Source organism: Chlamydotis macqueenii, chromosome 16 (genome assembly GCF_036417535.1).
Source record: "Chlamydotis macqueenii isolate bChlMac1 chromosome 16, bChlMac1.mat, whole genome shotgun sequence".
In the NCBI taxonomy this organism is placed as follows: Eukaryota; Metazoa; Chordata; class Aves; order Otidiformes; family Otididae; genus Chlamydotis; species Chlamydotis macqueenii.
In genome coordinates, this window is record NC_141571.1 from 8407339 (window position 1) to 8425379 (window position 18041).

The window sequence follows — 18041 nt, forward strand, 5'->3', positions numbered from 1 at the left end:
CAATAACTTCTTCAGTGACAAGCCTTAAGCTTAAACTTAATGATCTCATCTTGTTAGCCCTTTTCAACACCTATCATTTTGTAGGTTCTTATCATTTCCTTCTTTATTTCCTTTCCCTTTGTACTGCGATTAAAAACAATGGCAGTATTGATGTACAATTCTAAGAAAAAAAAAAGAGCCACTATTCTACTAACATAATGTGAAAATTGCAAAGAATAGCAAAGATTTTAACTTTTTGCACAGGTACTACAAATACAGACTTAGATGGAGACTGGTTTATAACACCCTGGTGCTGTTGAATGTTCCGTATTCCAGCAGTAGCTCAAGTTGAACAAAAGGGACAAGTTTTGGAACTTGACCTGGGACAGCAGATGATTGCTAGGACTTGCAAACAGCTTCCTTTTAGTCTTCCCGTTATTAGTTTCATGTAGTACTAACAATCAGTTCTTTCAAGGAGCTGGAACTCATTGGATTTCTGGGAATAGATGAAGGTAAATCTGTTCCTCCTTCTAATATCCGGCCGGATAACTTGCATTGATACTTACTGGAAGAACTGGTGCTTTCTTCATGAAGATTGTGTTCTAGAGGTGACTATTTGTGTGACATTACTACTATTTTCAATTTTCTTTTGTCTACCAATGTGTCAATGACAGGAAGAGGCTGACAGCCGTTCTCCCACACCTATGCTGACATTGCAAAGGCTCTGGTTCGGGCATTGCTCACATCGACAGACTTCTGCTCCGCTGGGCACCTTGTTCTCTCTCAGCTCTCCGTACGATTTACCTGTAATGCCTGCAAGGGTCCAGCTGGGAAGATGAGACAGCTGTACTGTAAGTAGTTACAGTACAGGAAATTTGTTCTTATTTGTTGTGGTTGCACCCTACTTGTCCTTCATGACTACTGGTTTATTTTGTTTACCTGTTTTTTTTCGCTCTCCAATGAGCTCTGAGAGTGCAGAAGTAGAAAGGGTGACAAAGCTCCCTTAAGTGTTAGGCAATTCTACTGATACATGTCCAGAGCCAAAATCACACGCAGAAGAGTAGGCCGGTCTATTCCCAGCTAATGGACAGTATGCTAAATGTGTGCATCCCTACTGCCATAAAAATTTAACGTGGTAGTGTTTTATCTGAGATGTAACAAGCTACATCACTATCCCTTCCTTAAGACTTCTAGTGCACTTTTGTAAATAGATTTTTCTTTTTTTTTTTTTCCCCTAAACATCATACAACAGGAAAGCAAATATTCCATTTGGCTGTTTAATTTAGAACCTGAACCTCACAAGGTCGTTAGGCTTTGGGTGACAGATTGGGGATTAGCGCCTTGGTGCCGTCTTGTTTGTTTATAGGAATGAATGTGAGAGTCCTCCTCTTTGTAAAGGCAAGGTTTGTTTTATGTTAACTGTAGAACATCTCCAGCTGATCTGCTCTCCCACGAGCTTACAGCTCCCCTGCTTCTGTTCTCTCCCTCATCCTTGGGTCACTCTAAGTTAGTGCTGCCACTGTCCCTCCTGTAGGAAACTGCTCATTTCTGGCCCTTCCTTCTGCAGATGCTGCTGTTCATTTATCCCCCAGGGAGCCTCTTCAAGGAGAAAAGTAACTCCATCAAAGCAGTGGATCGATCTCTCACAAGAATCTCATGGCCTCTGTGAAGAATGCATGGTTGTGGGTTTGTGGCTGGCTCTGGGAGAGCAGGACACTGGAAGCTGGGGTTTAGATGACCCTGTATCGCAGTGGAGCAACACCTTGAGCTACAAATTTACATCCTAGTGATGAGACTTGGGATTTGGGATCCACAAGACTTAACTTTTACTTGCTGTGCAGCCTGTTCCTCTGAACAGTCCCTGCTGTTACTTACAGCTGCTTTCCCAACATGGAAAGACTTGCTTGCTCCTTCTATTGAGCTTGACCTATCCGTTGTGTTAAATTCTCTGCCTGCCTGGAGATCGATGCTTAGTTGACAGTTCTTTTATCTTTTGAGCATAACACAGTTATGGCTTCACTTTTTTCACAGGTATGTTGTAAATTTGAGAAATATAGATTGATCCTCTGACAGTGAAAAAGCAGCGATTTCATGGCTTGTATTGGAAAAGATGCTATGTGTGGGGTTACCTTCTTCTAACTTTAAACATCTAAAGGTTAAGATTAAATTCAAGTTCTCTCTGTAGTTAGGGAAAGAACTAGATCTCTCCTTTCCAGGGTGGTTGGTCCCAGGTCACTGTAGGTGTCTGGGATGGCTGGGAAAACTGCCGAGCCCTGCTGGAGCCCAGTCAGCTGGGTGAGGGTAGGTGGATGCCTCAGGGAGTGAAGTTCCACAAGTAACATTTTAGCAGTGCTGACGTAGGCTTTCCCTGGCAGCTCAATGCCCTTTCCTTTGTACTAATATGTGTATTTGTGTGACTGCAGAAGTGAACTGGGTCAGGGCATCTTCTAATCCTGCTTATTTTTCAGCAAGACAAATTTCCTTGTCCCGCAGCAGCAGGAGTGCCGGGCTGGCGGAGTGGGAATGAAGGGTCTGGGTAGGGCACATCTAAACTCTTGAACATTGAGCGATTACACCAATTTGGCTAACCAAATGATTCTTTTTATTTTTTTTTCCTTTGAAGCAGATCTTGTAATTTCTTTTATAAATAAAGTGATAACTGTGTACTTATCAGACTGCTCTTGTACAAGTGGAGGCGTTTACATTTCCCCATGTGACCTTGAAGCTTGTTGATTTTAGTCAGATAATGCTGCACTAGCCTTTTGAGAAAGGTCGTTTACCTATATTCTAGCCAAATAAATGCTGCATATATTTTTTAAATGAGTATTTATATAGTGTCAACGTGTGCTTCACACTTCCCAGACTCTGCGGTGATGAACCTTCATCCCAGTTTCCTTGCAGATCTGACAGCCTGCTCCGGCAAACGAGGGGCCACGGGTGCAGAAACCAAGCAGCACAAGGGATTGAATGTTTGCCTTTCTATTTTCAAACCAATTTCTCAAAACATTTCACACGTCCTTTTACAGAGGGCTGGTGCGGATGGGTGCCTCGGGACCGGGCTGCGGGCCGCCGGGGAGCTGCGGGGAGCGGCCCGCAGATGGCGATGCAGGACCCTGGAATCGCGCACCTGCCCCGCTCGGCGCTGGCGAAACCGCGGTATTTTCACCCAAACGCTGATACACAAGTGGGATTTCTAGCGTTTCTCAGTAACTCTTGGCTCTTCTAGCAGCACTGACCAACACATCCTCTGTGGCTAGCCGTGCGTTTTGAGTACCAAAACTTTTATAGTTAGAAATGCAATCGTATCAAATACAGCAAATAATTACAAATTTTCATTGAGAGGGAAAACTTTCTCTTTGGCTTTGCATATCAGTAGTTTGCAAAAACTTAAATATGCATCATGGTCTTGTGCAAGTGTTTGAAGTACTTTAGCTGTGGGCCAGAGTTTCTGCTGTCAGTGGAAGAGCAAAGAGTCTGTGGGAAAAAATGCAGATAGAGGTTTACACAAGTCCCACCAAGAGAGATGCAATTTTGGGGCTTACAGAAGCCTGTGTGGTGGGATAAGGATGCCAGCCTTACCTCATGCTATTGTTGCTGATGCTTCTTTCCTGTTCCCGTGAAATGATGTCTGTTTTCATCCTGTGATGCCCATGTTTAGTTTGTGCTCTCTGCTTTCACCTAACTAAAAAGATAATTTCACGCACTTATGTGTGGTGTGATGCTTTGCAGTCTTAACTTTCCTCGCTTATGTAGTCCCCAGACACATTCCTCTCCAAAATTAGAGACACCTGCAGTTCCACAGTGTTGGATCTGATTTGCCTGGGGACAGTATTTCTCTGAGTTCCCAAAACGTGCATCTATTTATGAGTGAAACTGAGTTCTCTTTCCTTGGTTGACCTGGGAACTATTACCACTGTAGAAGTTATGAATGATATCACTCAGCTTCTTTGTGACATGAGGTGCCTCACTGATGGAAATGGGCAGCTTTACTTCAATTGATCATTCAGCAATTCTGTGTCAAAACTTTATTTCTAGATATAATTAATTGTAGAAACTTATGCTAGTCCAACACAACTTTATTCCTGTGGTAGGCACCATTTAAATTATCTTGTTATATTTAACAGAAGGATAAACATTATTATACTTGCTAACTACTCCACTTGCGTGACTGAGAGCTGTAAAATTAGCTGTCTAGTTTTGGAAACAAATGGCCTTGTTTTAAAAAAATTCTAATCTTCAGATGATGGCTGGGAAGTACTTGTATTCCAGGGCAGTCATGTGAGCAGACTAAATATTGTAGTTTACAGCCCTGTTTTCCTGGACCCACAGTGAATGCAGGAATAAAATTATGGCCATAATTAAGTATGGCTACAAAACTGCAGTCATTAAAAAGGGTACCTGATAAAGGAGAAGCTGAAACCTTAGCTTGACAGTGTTACATGTCTTTATGTGCCCTAGCTGACTTTGGCATTGCACAAGGCTGTTCAACTCATGTCACAAGGGCTACAGGGATAATGAATTAATATTTATGAAGTGTAGCAAATATGCTCTAATTACCCTAATTGGCCTGCTGTGCTTCCAGTTATGGCAGAAGTTTATTTCTGTTCAAGTGACATTTGCTTCTGGATTAGTTCCTGCAGGCAAAGAGAAAGCAGAAGCCCAGTTGGACAGGAAAGAAACATCCCCTGTGATGTGCAGTTTCTTCACCATGCTTTTGGCAGGGCTAACAGCATTCGTAATATCTTTAGTGATTTCTAGGGAGTATGTCAGAAGATACGAGATGCTGCAAAATGACAAAGAAAAACAATGAACCAAAAGGGAGGAATGTAGTTTTATTGTCAATAATTAACCGGCCAAACTCTGAACATTTTCAGTTTGGCAGCCAGGCAAATTTTTCCGTGATTTTATTTTTGGTGTGTGAATATATCTTTATTTGTGGTATATGATTTTGTGACTGACTGCTACCAAACAAGGAAACCTGTCCGAAGGACTTACACTCTAATGTTACAAGACAGAACATGCACAGAGATGATTTGATTCAGTCAAGTACAAGTTTTGGATCTAAACCGGTCTTTGCTTTCCTGTTTTTCATATGAACTTTACCATGGCAGGAACACTGAGACCATTAGTAATGCTGAAATGGGATTGCTAAAATGCCACAGAGGAAGTGGGAAATGAGTGAGTGGGTAAAATCTAGTGTTAAGCATTTTCTGTTTTAGCAATAGAACTTTTGAAGTGTATTTCTGTCGATGAGGGACATTCGTCCCCTACCGTGAACTCCAGTTTAATGCCTTCAGTTCTGTCTGGTTTCTGTAGATCGCACTCTTTCTGCCTATGGGATACCACAGTTCCACCGTCTCTGAAGGCACTGTATATGGGGCTTCTCCCCCTCCCCGTATTTTTGATACCCATATCATCTTTTGGATAAACGGATACTAAATTATCTGTCAAATCTCACGTAAGGAAGCCAACAGAACTATTAGCACAGAGAAAACTGGGCCATACGCAATTGTGAAAACTACTGGTAGAAGTTTAAACGGTGAGCGATTAATGTGAAAATGGCGAAACTCGCCGACACTGGGCTAGAGTCAAGTGATCAGGTTAGGGGTTAATGTCACTGCCTGACTCGAGAGCAGAGACTGATGTCAAAGTCTTCAAGGCCACATTTTTCACTTCTTTAATTTCTGATAAATGCAGTCAATTAAATCTCCAGTCCAGTTTTCAGCCTGTTGCAAACGCAAGAGAGGGATGTGAATTTTTGTGTCTTTGTTATAAGAACTGTCTGTTCCTTTCCTCTTGTTTTAACATACTAGTCTTTTTTCTTATCTAAGAAGACGGAAAAAAAAATCAGCAGTTGTATGGAACAGAACTATTTTACAGTCAGGCGTGAGCTGCCAAGAACTGTTATATTTGCCGCTGTCTTATTGTTTCAAACTGACTCTGACCAAGAACAAGCTGACCTCTCTGGACCTGGATTCTTTGTGCTGTTTCATGTTCCTTGGTCCTCACATACAGCGAATGAGATGTGGAAAGGGCAAATAATGTGGTGTTAGTGCTGGTAGACATTGGTGGTTTTGTGCAATTGAAGAGTAAGACTCCAATTCATCTGCCCTAACATTGGCCTTTTAATGCAACACCTGAATTAGAGATCTAGTTCATCCCAGGCTCCATTAAAAATAAAAAATAGAGAAGGCTACATATGTCCCAGTGGTGATTCAGATCTTTTGACAACAAGGCTGCCACTTCAGGCACTTTTGTAAGTGCCTGAAATGAATTTTTAGCCCAAGTCTCAGTCTATAGTCTAAGGGACTGTTTGAGTGGAAAGCTTTTGTTCGTGGAGATTCCTATGAAACTTCAGTTTTAGCTGCAGAGGAAAGCTATAGCAGGAGGAATGAGAACCTTCTACAGCAACAATTTTTGCTTTTGCATCAGCCTGAATACTCAGTTAAACTCTACCCACACAAGTCATGAATGCACAGAGCATGCCAGTTTTCCTTCCCAGACGTGCATCTGATGAGTGTAAATCCATGATTCAGTTCTGCGTGATTTTTTTTATTGTTTAATTGAACATTGCTAAAGCTTCTAACTATGGAAATCTGGAGTACTGAATTACAGCAGAAAAAATATAGAGAGACGAATGGAGATAAGTCCTATATATTCCCTAAAGAGAAATTTCCCTAAGCCCTCCACCTGTAATGAGTGTTAGTGTAGTACAAAATATTCCAACTCACCTTGTAAACGATGTTCTTTGATGTACATTTATCAGTGTTGCACTCAGCAAGTGATTTTTGTTGTTTTTGTTACTGTTTTTGAGGAAGGAGGATGGAGGAAGGAAAGATTTTGAGTAATTTAATATAGCACCTTACCTGGAAATTCTGGTTTTGTCAGGGATTTTTCTCTTTCTCAGTCTCCTCAGGTCCTTCCTGCTCTTTTCTGAATCTGTTAGATTCTTTGGCTAAATGGTTAAAAACATTTTAAACCTCTATCTCAATTAACAGTCCAATGCCTGTGATTGTGATTCTTGGGATAACGTGCAAGAAAGAGTTTCCCTGTTCAAGCTGCTGAATTGGTACCTAGATTTTTCTATACTGAGATATTTTTTTTTGCCTAATAAATGCTTTCTTTCAAAGCCAGCCTGCTTCAGCTAGCAATGCCTATAGCCCAAATTCTCCCTCAGCTGCTACTCACTTCTCATCTTGACCCCAGGTTGTCTAGCATGCCTCTAGCACACGAGACAGTCTTTCTATACCATAAGAAGCACATGAAAATGAGAGCCTAACACTTTATTAACCAAAATTAATACAGCTACTGCTGTTTGAACTCATACTGTACATGTTACTGCAGCACACAGAGGATAATATAAATAGCAATGCAAGCCTATCTCTGATGGAGACATGCACCACTTTATCAGGGGCAATTCAAACAATTCTTTTGACTTCCTAAAAGCACAAAGTGTTTTTATTAGAACCTTCTTGTTGACTGCACATGCTGTTAAAATGAAAAAGGAGTGATGGCTGACTTGCTAGCTGTCAACTGTGTCACTGGAAACAGTCAGCTTTTGAATCAATCCGTAATTTTCATGAATTTGACTAAAAATTCAGATAATATAGTTAAGAGGCATAATCATCTTAAACTTTCAGCCTTCACAGTAAAAGCTGGAACACAGCAGGTGGGTTTCATACTAATGTTGTGCTCTTAAGACATATAGCTGGCTTTATTTAGCATAAGGACTACAGTATGTATTACCTCCTGTAAGACATAAGCAAGTTTGTTACAGTGATTCATAGTAAAACATGTTGATATGCTCACAAGCAATGTGTTGCCAAGTACAAAATGACACAGGGGTACATCCTCAACGGCTTATTTGTTCCTGGCCTAGGCAGAACTTGCAACAGGCCAGATGCTTTCACAGACAGGTTTGCTCGACCAACACCCAACTTCAGGGTGATTTTTTTTTTTCTGGACAAGGACTTCAGAATCAAGCTATAATTTTAAAACAAACAAAAAAAAAGTGATACATGAAATAAATGAGCATTAACTTAATGTAAAGACATTGAGAAAATGGACGGACCTTCAGCATTTATTAGCTAGCATAACATGGAAATAAGCTTAGGTCTTATTTGGTAGTCTTGATTTCTCCTTATATTCACTTAGAGCTTCTTATTTATGGCTCAGCCTGGCAAACACATTCTTAGATAACCAACTGTTGCTCACGGGACTAATCTAATTACCAGTTCTTTTTATAATGAACGCTGACACAAAGTTAGAAGGATGCATAGCAGTTGTGTTGAAGCCAATGCTACAGATGATCAAACAGTTTTGAAATTAAGAGTATTTTGGATGAAAAATATGTCCCTTTTTTTTTGTCATGATGTTCCTGTTTTTTGTCCAATTCTAATTAAAGCTGAAGAATAAGAGTAAAAAGCTGGTTACATTCGTAGCTCTGGTAAATAATTAATTGCCAAGAGTTTAGACCGGGTATTTTAGGGCTCTGCAGTAACGCTCCATAGCCATATTTACCTACGACAGGCTGAAGAACGCTAGAGCCCTATTTATTCGTAAAGTACGTTTTAAAAAGTTTTGGAATTATTCTTCAAAGTTTTCTCCATTACTATGATGTGTATAAGGATGGCAAAGGTATAGTTAATTAAGCCTTAAGTCCTTCATGATTGAGGACAGTAAAATATAAAGCTGTCAGTACCCCCCACTCCATGACTCAAATGATATTTTCTTCTCTTCACCATTGGCAACTTCCCACGGCCATATATTTTCTGCTCCTTTTAAAGAACCAAATGCTGAATGTGAATGGGTAGTCGCAGCATCAATCTGCCAAGTAATGGTAGGGTGTCCTCTAGAAACAGGCCTCTTTTAATTCTGTTTCATATATGAGGTAAAGTAAAAACATGGAAACAGATGGTAGGGAACGACTGGCATCTCATCATGCATATTTCATTTGATTTGCAGCTAGTCACCTCTTGATAATAACATTAAATGCTACAAAACTCGAAGACTTTGTTCCTGGGAATACTGCATTCTATGACATAGGATCAACACTGTAACTTCAATTAAATTTTGAAGTTGGTGAGCTCTAAGTATTTACATCTTTAGCAAGGTTATGATACAAACAGCTCGATTCGTCTTTTCTGGTATGTTTAGGGCTGACTTGCAAAGAAATATACAGTTGCTGTTGTGAATGACAAATCTTACTTAATGGTTTTTTTTAAGAGCACAATGGGACAAATATCTGTGGTTATTTCCATTACGCTCTAAGGCGTTTTACTGGGAGAGAATTTAGCCATTAATTTTGTTGTATTTACATTATTTATATACATGAAGAACAAGAGAAATGGCAGCCTGCTTAATGATTATATACATTGTGATTCGGTTGGAAAAACGTGTATTACAAATGGCAAAACAGCCTGTCAAGTACATAATTATATGCCGTTCCTTTTTTTTTCTTTTTTTTTTTTTTTTGTCAGAGAACTTTTAATTCCTAAAATACCACTGTATGATCTCAGTGAAGGATCTGTCCTATACATTATACTGGAGCAGGGGGGAGAAATAGCATAATAATATATTTCTCAAACCACATCAGTTCCTGGTTAATAACTCCTTTTCTTAATTTTAGTATGAGGGTTACCTTTGTAAAATGCTTCCAAAGCAAATTAAAAGATGGACTCTGATACATCAAAACATTACTTGACATCAGGAGAGATAGTAACTTGAATTTCATTCATTGTCCCTAGTCTCAGAAGAGATACTGGGGAATAAAATATCACTACTTTGTGACGCATTGCTTATCTGAGACTTTGTTTTTAATAAGAACTGTGCTCTCCTGTACATTATTCTTTCCTGTTCTTGCTTTAGCTCAATGTAGGAGCGTGAAAACGTGTGGAAGATGGATGTGACTGGAAATGCCATGAGGAGGATGCCACTCAGTATGCTGCTCAGTGCCACCACCTGGCCAGGAATGCTTCTGGGAACCATATCTCCGTAGCCTACTGTGGTCATGGTGATGACAGCCCACCAGTAGCACGCAGGGATGCTGGTAAACTCCTGCGAGTCCGCCATCTCGTTCTCAATGACATACAGGAGCGGCGCAAACAGTGCGATGGCCACGCAGAGGAAGAGCAGCAAGAGACCGAACTCCCGGGTGCACCTGCGAGCGGTCAGCCCCAGCGTCTGCAGCCCCAGCGAGTGCCTGGCCAGCCGCATGACGTAGAGAATCCTCAAGGCACGGAGAATACGGAGGACCAGACCTACTTTGTCCAGGTAGATGCTCCCAGAGCTGGGCTTTTTATAGCCCACTGAAGTGGTGTCTACGAGCAAAGTGATGTAGTATGGCAGAATGGCTATTATGTCTATCAGGGTTAATGGTCTTCGCAAAAACGCAAACTTGCTCTTTGCCTGGATGAATCTTAGCAGGAACTCCAGGGAAAACCATGCCACACAGACAGACTCCACAATGAAAATATTGTAGCACATCTGGGAACACTCACCCTGCAGGAAAGAGGAGGAGTTTGTAATCGGCACTGGATAATAACTATTTTAGTTGGTACGGTGACAGGAAGAGAGGTTTCTGTGCTGTTTTTTTTAAACCCAAAATATTAAAGGAATTGAAGCTGTTGCTATGGGGAAACACATTGACAAATTGGAACAAGTTAAATGCAAAATGTAGAAAAGAAGTACTTATTCCACAGAAGATATTGCTCGGTAATTTCAGGCTTTCTAAATAGCAAATACAGAGCTTAACAAGGTAATATACAGTTGTACAGGAGAATGCACACTAACAAAATTTTCTTTGGATATAAAACTTGATGTGATTAATTCTCTTACAAGTGATTGAACACAGTCAGGCAAGATTTCAAATGTTCTTTGTGTTATTTTCTGCCCTCTCAAGACAGCTGCAAAATCCCCACTGAAATCAATACCATCAGACCTTGTACTCGTTCAGCTCTTCCCAGCACATACCACTTTCCATCCTGAAGAGCCTACTTACCTTTTCCTCCTCCTCCCTCAGGTCAGGCATGGTGCTGATGGATAAGTTCACTGCTGTAATAGTTACAAATAAAACAGACAAACAAGCAAACACCTTTCCAGGGAGGCCAGACTGGGGCCTTTCCACCATGTCTTGCAACTTTTTCATGCACAAGCTAATTTTTGTCTCCTCTACTGTTTCACCTGTTGTTTCATTTTCTATAAGATCATCCTCCCGTTCATTTATTTCTGTAAACTCCTCCATTTTTTGCAGATATCTCCTTTTACAACACCAGTCCAAATTATCTTCCTCAATTCCCCAGTAGAGCAGCTCCTCTTGGAAAGACAGCGCACACATCTCACGCAAGAGCCGAAGTTTTCCAACCCGCAAAAAGGTCAGGATTGTCCTGAATGCCCCTGGGTTGCGGTCGAAGAAGAATTCATTACATGTCACGTCGTAATCATCACAGATGTTTAGAATGTCGTCAAAATTATTACAGAATTTTAGTTGTCCCAAACGTGTCAACGGGAATTCATCAAGCGTAGTCCATGGGAGCAAATACTTAATGCCCCCTACGTTTATAATAATATGATGCTTCCGATCATCAGGGTGAAAGCCTTTCAGGAGATCCTCTTGAGGGTGAATTAGCTTGGCTCTTTGGTAAAAGACTCCCTTAAGGGTTTCTGTTTCTGGAAAGAACGTGTGGTTGAAGGAAGTATCTGAAGTACAGCTCAGGGCACTATAGTCATAGTCGGAATTTTCTCCAGGTAGAAGAGTCATCTTGGAAGATAACTTCACATCACTTTGCTGCTTCTGCAAGTGTCTTCTGGAACAAAAACCAGATACATGGGGCAAGTGAATGAGAGGTTATTTTCAAGTTTGGAACAAATCTAGTGATTCAAGCTCATAAACATTTATGGCTGATAAAAACAATTGGAAAGAAAACAGCAGTGGCTGAGTATGATCAGAAAAGCTTTCTGGTGAGGCTGGGTTTGTACAGCTGGGTAGAACTGACTCTATCAAAGGCTGCTCCCTTGTTCAGGAGCTCTGCTTAGCATATTTGTCACACTGGGAGGCTTCTCCTGTCTCAGATACGGAGGTCTGTAGAGGGAAACTAGGAATAATTCCTGCATGTGACAGGATATTCCTGGTTCAGAATGAAAGCATAAAAACTATGACAGTATCACATAAGAACACAAAATTCAAGTGCTTTCTATAGAAAAGGAAATAGTATGTTTTAATTTAACTATTAAACATAAAAATCTTAAGTATTTTAGTACCTATGAAGTATATAGAAAGAATCAGAAATCTATTGTGTTGTAATTCAGTAAATAAGCACTTCTAAAAAATAGTTAGTACAAGTCCAATTTCTAAAAGGCCATATGGAAACAATTTTGGGAAAAAAACCTCACTTACATTGATGATCACATAAATATTTGTATAGAGTTTATATAAATTTAATGACATGGCAACCCCCTTTTTACAGCCTCATTTACAAAAGCTTGCATAGAAATACATGATTTCTACTGGAATATTATTTCAGTTATAACTGACACCCTATATGCAGTAATAGGCATTTGTCCTTACAGTTGATTGAACAGTAGCTGAGAGCCAAGATGACTGCCTTCACCTCTGATTGTAGGAAACCAACAAATTCTTACGACTTTGAAAAATCACGTTCAAATTCTGCTCACACAACACTAGTGTAAAGTCGGTGGAATGAACTGACCGCAGAGTTCAAATAGGTAAAAAAGCAGGTACTGGAAATGTTAAACTTTTTGCCTCTCTAACTCACTCCATTTTAAAAATCAGACTGAAAGTCTGCTCATACGCAGAGAGTTGTACAGTACCCCAAGGGGTAGGTACTGGAGATCTTCCGTCTCTACAGTCAGCTACAGCTTAACGTGTGGAGTTGCTGAGTTTCATTAGATAAGAGTATTTATTTATTAAGTAGATTGTGCAGCAAGTAGATACTAATTATGCACAAGTATTCTGACTTTCTAGCCTTGAGTTCACAGGAAAGTAATAAATATAACACTTGATTGGCTTCAGGAGCAGTTTGTAGTTTTGTTCTCCTGGCTCTACTTACCTCCCCTTTGATACGCACCCTGGGGATATTCACCCCTGCTAGGGTGACTTCCTTAAACACAGAACTGTTGTTTTCAGAAGCTGGGTTCATAAACCACATCAATAGTGTTACATACCTATTACAGAAGAAAAACTCATGAATACACAACAGCAAAGTACTCAAAACACAGCTGCACTTCAGTTTAAGAGCAACAGGCTTTCCTTGCTGCAAGGGCACCTACAATGCCGCTTTCAATAAAACACTGTCTCAGTCCCGCTCCTAAACTTCCCAGGGAGATCACTCCAAACAGAGCAGTTCCTTACATACTCTTACAAACAGCTGGCCCCGGGTGAGCTTTGGATGGAGTAGTATTTCCCAATTCCTCACCTGTAATCCTCTTTAGTACAAAAGGAAATAATTAATTTACTTACCTTTAGGGCACGTGGATAAAGAAAGCCTACGGGAATAGACAAGAACGGACAAGGTGTGATTCAGATCTCCCAAGAGCTGCCGTACTACTTTCTGGCCTGAGGTAAGCAAAGAGGTAAGCTTTGTCATCTTGCTTCTATCACAAAGTGGGATCTCTATTACTATTGCTTCTGATTTGAGAACAGCTATTTGGCAAGTAACCTACTCTCCATGCCAAAATCTTAACTGTGTCTAGCTTTCAGTGCCTTATCACTACAGAATTGCTCATATTGCTGAGTTGCTCTGTCTTTGCTCCAGAGTTATGACTCTGGAAATCCCCATGGCAGGGGATGGGCAATTATAAAACTCCTCTGGAAGTAACGGTGGGTACAAACAATGACAAAATCCCACAGGCCCGCACTCAAATAAACTTCCAATTGATTTTGGTTACCCTCTTGCCTCAAGAAAGACTGAGTTAAGGCCTGCTGACCTGAAAGTCTTTTTTTTTTTTCCAGAAACATTAACACAAAATGTAATTGTATTAAAAAGTCACATTCTAGGAATTTCTAGCCAAAACTGGAGCTTCATGACAAATGATGGCACTCTGCCATTGCCCACTGGAGAAGCTGCAGGACTCAGATAAATGAAGGGATCTGAGGAGAGTGATAGCTGACGCAGGTAGTGCTAGCTAGAGCACATTGAACAGAGGAAGTACGGAACAGTTGAACTTGCAATTATCTTGACATACAATCCCATCACTTGAAGCACTCCTAATCACCTCAGCATTGGTCTTCTGTTAAACCATTCCCAAGATACCATCAGTACAAATAGTGCCACTGGGAGTTCAAGCTACAGGTTTGATGTGGGAAAACAGGGCTACCTGACTATGTTCTGTAGGGCTCCTTTTCTTAGAGCAACTGTTGTTTTATTTAGAAGCAAGCGTTTGCCCCTCTGCCTCAACTATGTCTAAGGCAGGGCTGGCCCAGAGAGAATAAAGATTATGACTGATATAAGACCATGGATAAATGGGAGCTGTTAACCGTTTTCCCTTCTGTAATACCAGATGATGTTGGTTAGCAACAACTTATCCTCTGAATCTCAGCTAGGAAAAATGAGGAGGCAGCTCCTCTCTGTCACTGGTTTGATCTCCTAACACATCCATTGTTGACACAATGGGATGAAATGGGGAGAGAGAAATGTAAATGTTCTGCGTGTGTCTGACACACGCTGTAACCCTGAGGCATCAACTGTGAAACAACAGAGCAAAGAAAAAAGAATTTATTTCTTCGCTTCCAGCTTCTCGACCTGTGCAAGACAATAAATTGGACAAATTAATCCCCTGTGTAACACCCTGCATGACTGCAGTTATAAAAGGTGGCTCCTTCTTTTTCCACAACAAGAACTGGCAAGCCCCCAGATCCCACGTAGGTAGCTATAGTATTTGATGCAGTACATGGGTTATTGACACGTTCTTTGCCTCAGATACACATAGCATCACATCCAAAGGAAATAACGGACAATAGAAAAGATGGCCTGACTTGAAGGAACAGAGGAAAGAGAAAAATAAACTCATACATTTCTCTATATATTTCTTGTTTTCCTTTTGGAAGGTGCTTCTATGGAATGATGGTTGGTACTGCTTTAAGATGGGAGAGATCTAATTAATGGAAAGGGGTTTTTTTTTTGCTATTGAGCTTAAAAACAAGCAAACTGTTTTATTCATACATCGCAGACATCGGGGATGGCTGTAAGAAATGCGTTGATTAAAGACAACACACTGGAATATAAGGTCAGAAAAACACATTAGCCTGTAGCAACAATTTCCCCAACAATTAAACAAGAAGAACTTTAAGGATATACTGTAACAGTAAAATCCTCAAATAAAACTGCTCTAGTTAAGTAAGGCCCAGTGGTAAAACCCCTCCTTGCCCGAGACAGTATTCTGCCCTTTGAATGCTTGGAAGTTAGTGAAGCCCAGTTCATCTCTCCAGCTCCCCTGCTGATAATGGGTTCTCATCTTGGGCAAATCACTTCTCCCTGAGCATCATTTCCTATTTTGTTTGTAAGCATACTGGGGCAAGAACTGTCTCTTACTACATCATACAATCCTGATCATTGTTCTGGCTTCTAGAAACTATGGTAATACAGAATAACTGGCCCACAGCAAGGGCTCTTGGTGACTCTAAATGGTATGGTGTGGTGTGCATGTGAAGCAAGATATAACATCTTTTCAGACATCTGTCTTGCACAAGATGGTATTCTTATCCATTACGTCTGGTGAAGAAATCGAATTATAAATCTGTACTGCCCTTACTTTCAGCTGAAATTCAGGAAGGGTACCAGACTCCGAGACAATGGGGAAAGAATTACTAAAGATGCCCTTCTGAGGGAAAGAAACAGGAATCATGAGTAACATGCTAAAATTCCACTGCAAGTGTTGTTTCCCCTCTCAGTGTCCTCTGCAGTATTTTGAATTCTGCAGTGCATCTCTGATGTAATCAGAGCTCCTGCAAGGAGTCCTGGTACTGCTCTGTGATGCAGACAATTCAAAGTTGCGCCTGGATGATAACAAGCATGCAAGGAAGATGCATAACTCCCTCCTAGACTCTCCTATCAATTCCAGTCCCTGGAACTTGTCTCTGTTGCTTTCTACCATTTGTAAATTAAGTTTAAAAAAAGAAAAAGTTTCAGATTTCAGTGCAGGTTGAATATGAATATAGTGGTTTTTTGGAAAGAATTCTGTAAGAAACTGATTTACAGTTTAGTGATCCTCCCCCTTTTATTCTTTCCTTAGTTAAAATAAGCAGTATTTCCAAGCAGTGTTAAATTCAGCTATTTTCTGACACATGATTTCTGTACTGTATCGACACTGTCAGGGTACCCTCCTGAAATACTTCAAGCTATTCGCATGCAGCTCTTTACGTAGTAAGAACTGATCTCAAACTTCAACTCTGCTTGCAAAGTGAACTTCCAGCCAAATCAAAGTAAGACTTATAAGGTCAATGTATAATATGAAACAAAACTATCCTGAAAAAAACATATAATCTGAAAAAATATGCTCATATCTTTATATTGCTCCCCTTGATCTGGCCAGTGCTATGCTTTTTGGCATCTTACAAGAACCTGCAAACTGAATTATGACAAATGTGTTACTCAGTGTTTGTTTTTTTAAAGCTGAGCCTTATTCTGACAATAATAATCAGAAGTGAAATAACTTATAGCAGATAACTTATATCCCCAGGAGAACGTTCTGCAATACATTGGAACTAATAACTACAGTTGTTATCCTGCTGTGAGACATATTTACCTTAATAGATTTTAGTTACATACATTCAAAACAATCTCTTAAATATCTTTTTTTTTAAAAGGAAAGGATTTGTCATTTATTTACATAAGTACATATTTTGCTACTGAAATGAAGAGATATGCAGTCATGGAAGAGTTATTTTACACGTCGCACCCCCCCCCCCCTTCTTTTCCAATGAAAAAAATCTGCCAGAAATACATTGTTTATCAAGAATAGTTAACTTGATGTGTTAGTTGCCAACGAACAGAAGTCAGTAAATAGATCAATATAAAAGACATATCTTAATTACTTTAAAATTAAAGCCATAAAGGACCTTCGGATTAGGCAGAGAAGAAGAAATTTGCAACGCAAGCCTCCATCCCGCGCTGCGCAGGCAGAGGGCTCGGAGAGAGGGAGAGCCGGGGAGGGGAAGAGCGAGCATCACAAACCGAGCCCGAGGATCAGCCTGGCCAGCCGTCAGCCACCTCCGCGGCAGGACAGGGGGGAGCCGGGGACGAGCCGAGCGGTGCCCTTCGCCAGCCGACCGCCTCCTGCTGCTGGCAGCACAGGCAGCCCGGGCTCGGGGAGGGATGGCGGCGCGGGGGGACAGTCCCTTTCTTCCATCCCTGCTGCGGGAAAAAACCTGTTGCTACCAACCGTGCACGAACCCGCACGACCCGCCCCCCCCCTCCGCCCCCTCCCCGCCACGCAGACCCCTCCGGGAGTGGACAGCGGGATCCCAGGGGAACACCCCCCCACCACCCCCCGTGGCCCCGGCCGGGCTCTGCCTCCCGCGACGGGGCGATGCCCGCAGCCCCGCCGCTCCCCCGCGGCATCCGCGGGAAGGCGGCCCCGAGCCGCTCCTGGAAGAAAAGTTCCCGGGAAACTTGCCTGCAAGTTGCCCGCGGCGTGGGGCCGGGCAGCGAGCGCGGCCGCCGGGAGCCCCGCGGCGTGGGGGTCGGCGGCGGCGCCGGGCCGTGCTTTTACCGCGCTGCGCCGGCGCTGCGCGGGGCGGGGGCGGCCGCGTGCGCGGGGCGGGCGGGCGGCGGGGCCCCGACCCTCCGCATGGTGCGGGGGGTGGGGGAGGCTCCGCACCCCGCGGAAAGCCCGCGGCCCGCCCCGCGCCTGTGCGTGTGCGCGGAGCGCTTCGCACCGAAGCCCCGCGGGCCCGCGCTGAGTTGCCGGCGGGGTCGGGGGTGGAGCGGCTCCCGGCGCTCCCCTGCGCGGAGGCCGCGGTTCCCCGGGGGCAATGGTGGGCTGGTGCGGGGAGCGCAGCGAGCCCGGCCGGGCTGGGCCGTGTCCGCCCCGGCGAGCGTCCGCCC

General features: G+C 42.2%; 1 protein-coding gene across 4 annotated transcripts; it reads right to left on the bottom strand.

Annotated features, from left to right (window-relative positions):
• Positions 1-4791: 4791 nt before the first annotated feature.
• On the bottom strand, positions 4792-17688 carry KCNG1 (potassium voltage-gated channel modifier subfamily G member 1). Of its 4 annotated transcripts, none has more exons than XM_086760996.1 (5): positions 17611-17688; positions 17169-17345; positions 13047-13161; positions 10979-11783; positions 4792-10479 (listed from the first exon to the last, which is right to left on the bottom strand). In XM_086760996.1, the coding sequence occupies exons 4-5, from the start codon at positions 11735-11737 to the stop codon at positions 9709-9711; spliced, it is 1530 nt and encodes a 509-aa protein (XP_086617122.1). In that variant the 5' UTR covers positions 11738-11783; positions 13047-13161; positions 17169-17345; positions 17611-17688; the 3' UTR covers positions 4792-9708. The 4 variants fall into 4 exon arrangements, with proteins under 4 accessions (XP_086617122.1, XP_086617120.1, XP_086617119.1 ...); XM_086760994.1 differs by having other exon boundaries at positions 17054-17345; XM_086760993.1 differs by having other exon boundaries at positions 17030-17345.
• Between the last annotated feature and the right edge of the window lie 353 nt (positions 17689-18041).

Coding starts and splice junctions, on each gene's coding strand:
- KCNG1 (XM_086760996.1), bottom strand. CDS start 11,737: ATGACTCTTCTACCTGGAGAAAATTCCGACTATGACTATAGTGCCCTG. Junction 10,480..10,978: donor TGAGGGAGGAGGAGGAAAAG/GTAAGTAGGCTC, acceptor TCTTTCCTGCAG/GGTGAGTGTTCCCAGATGTG.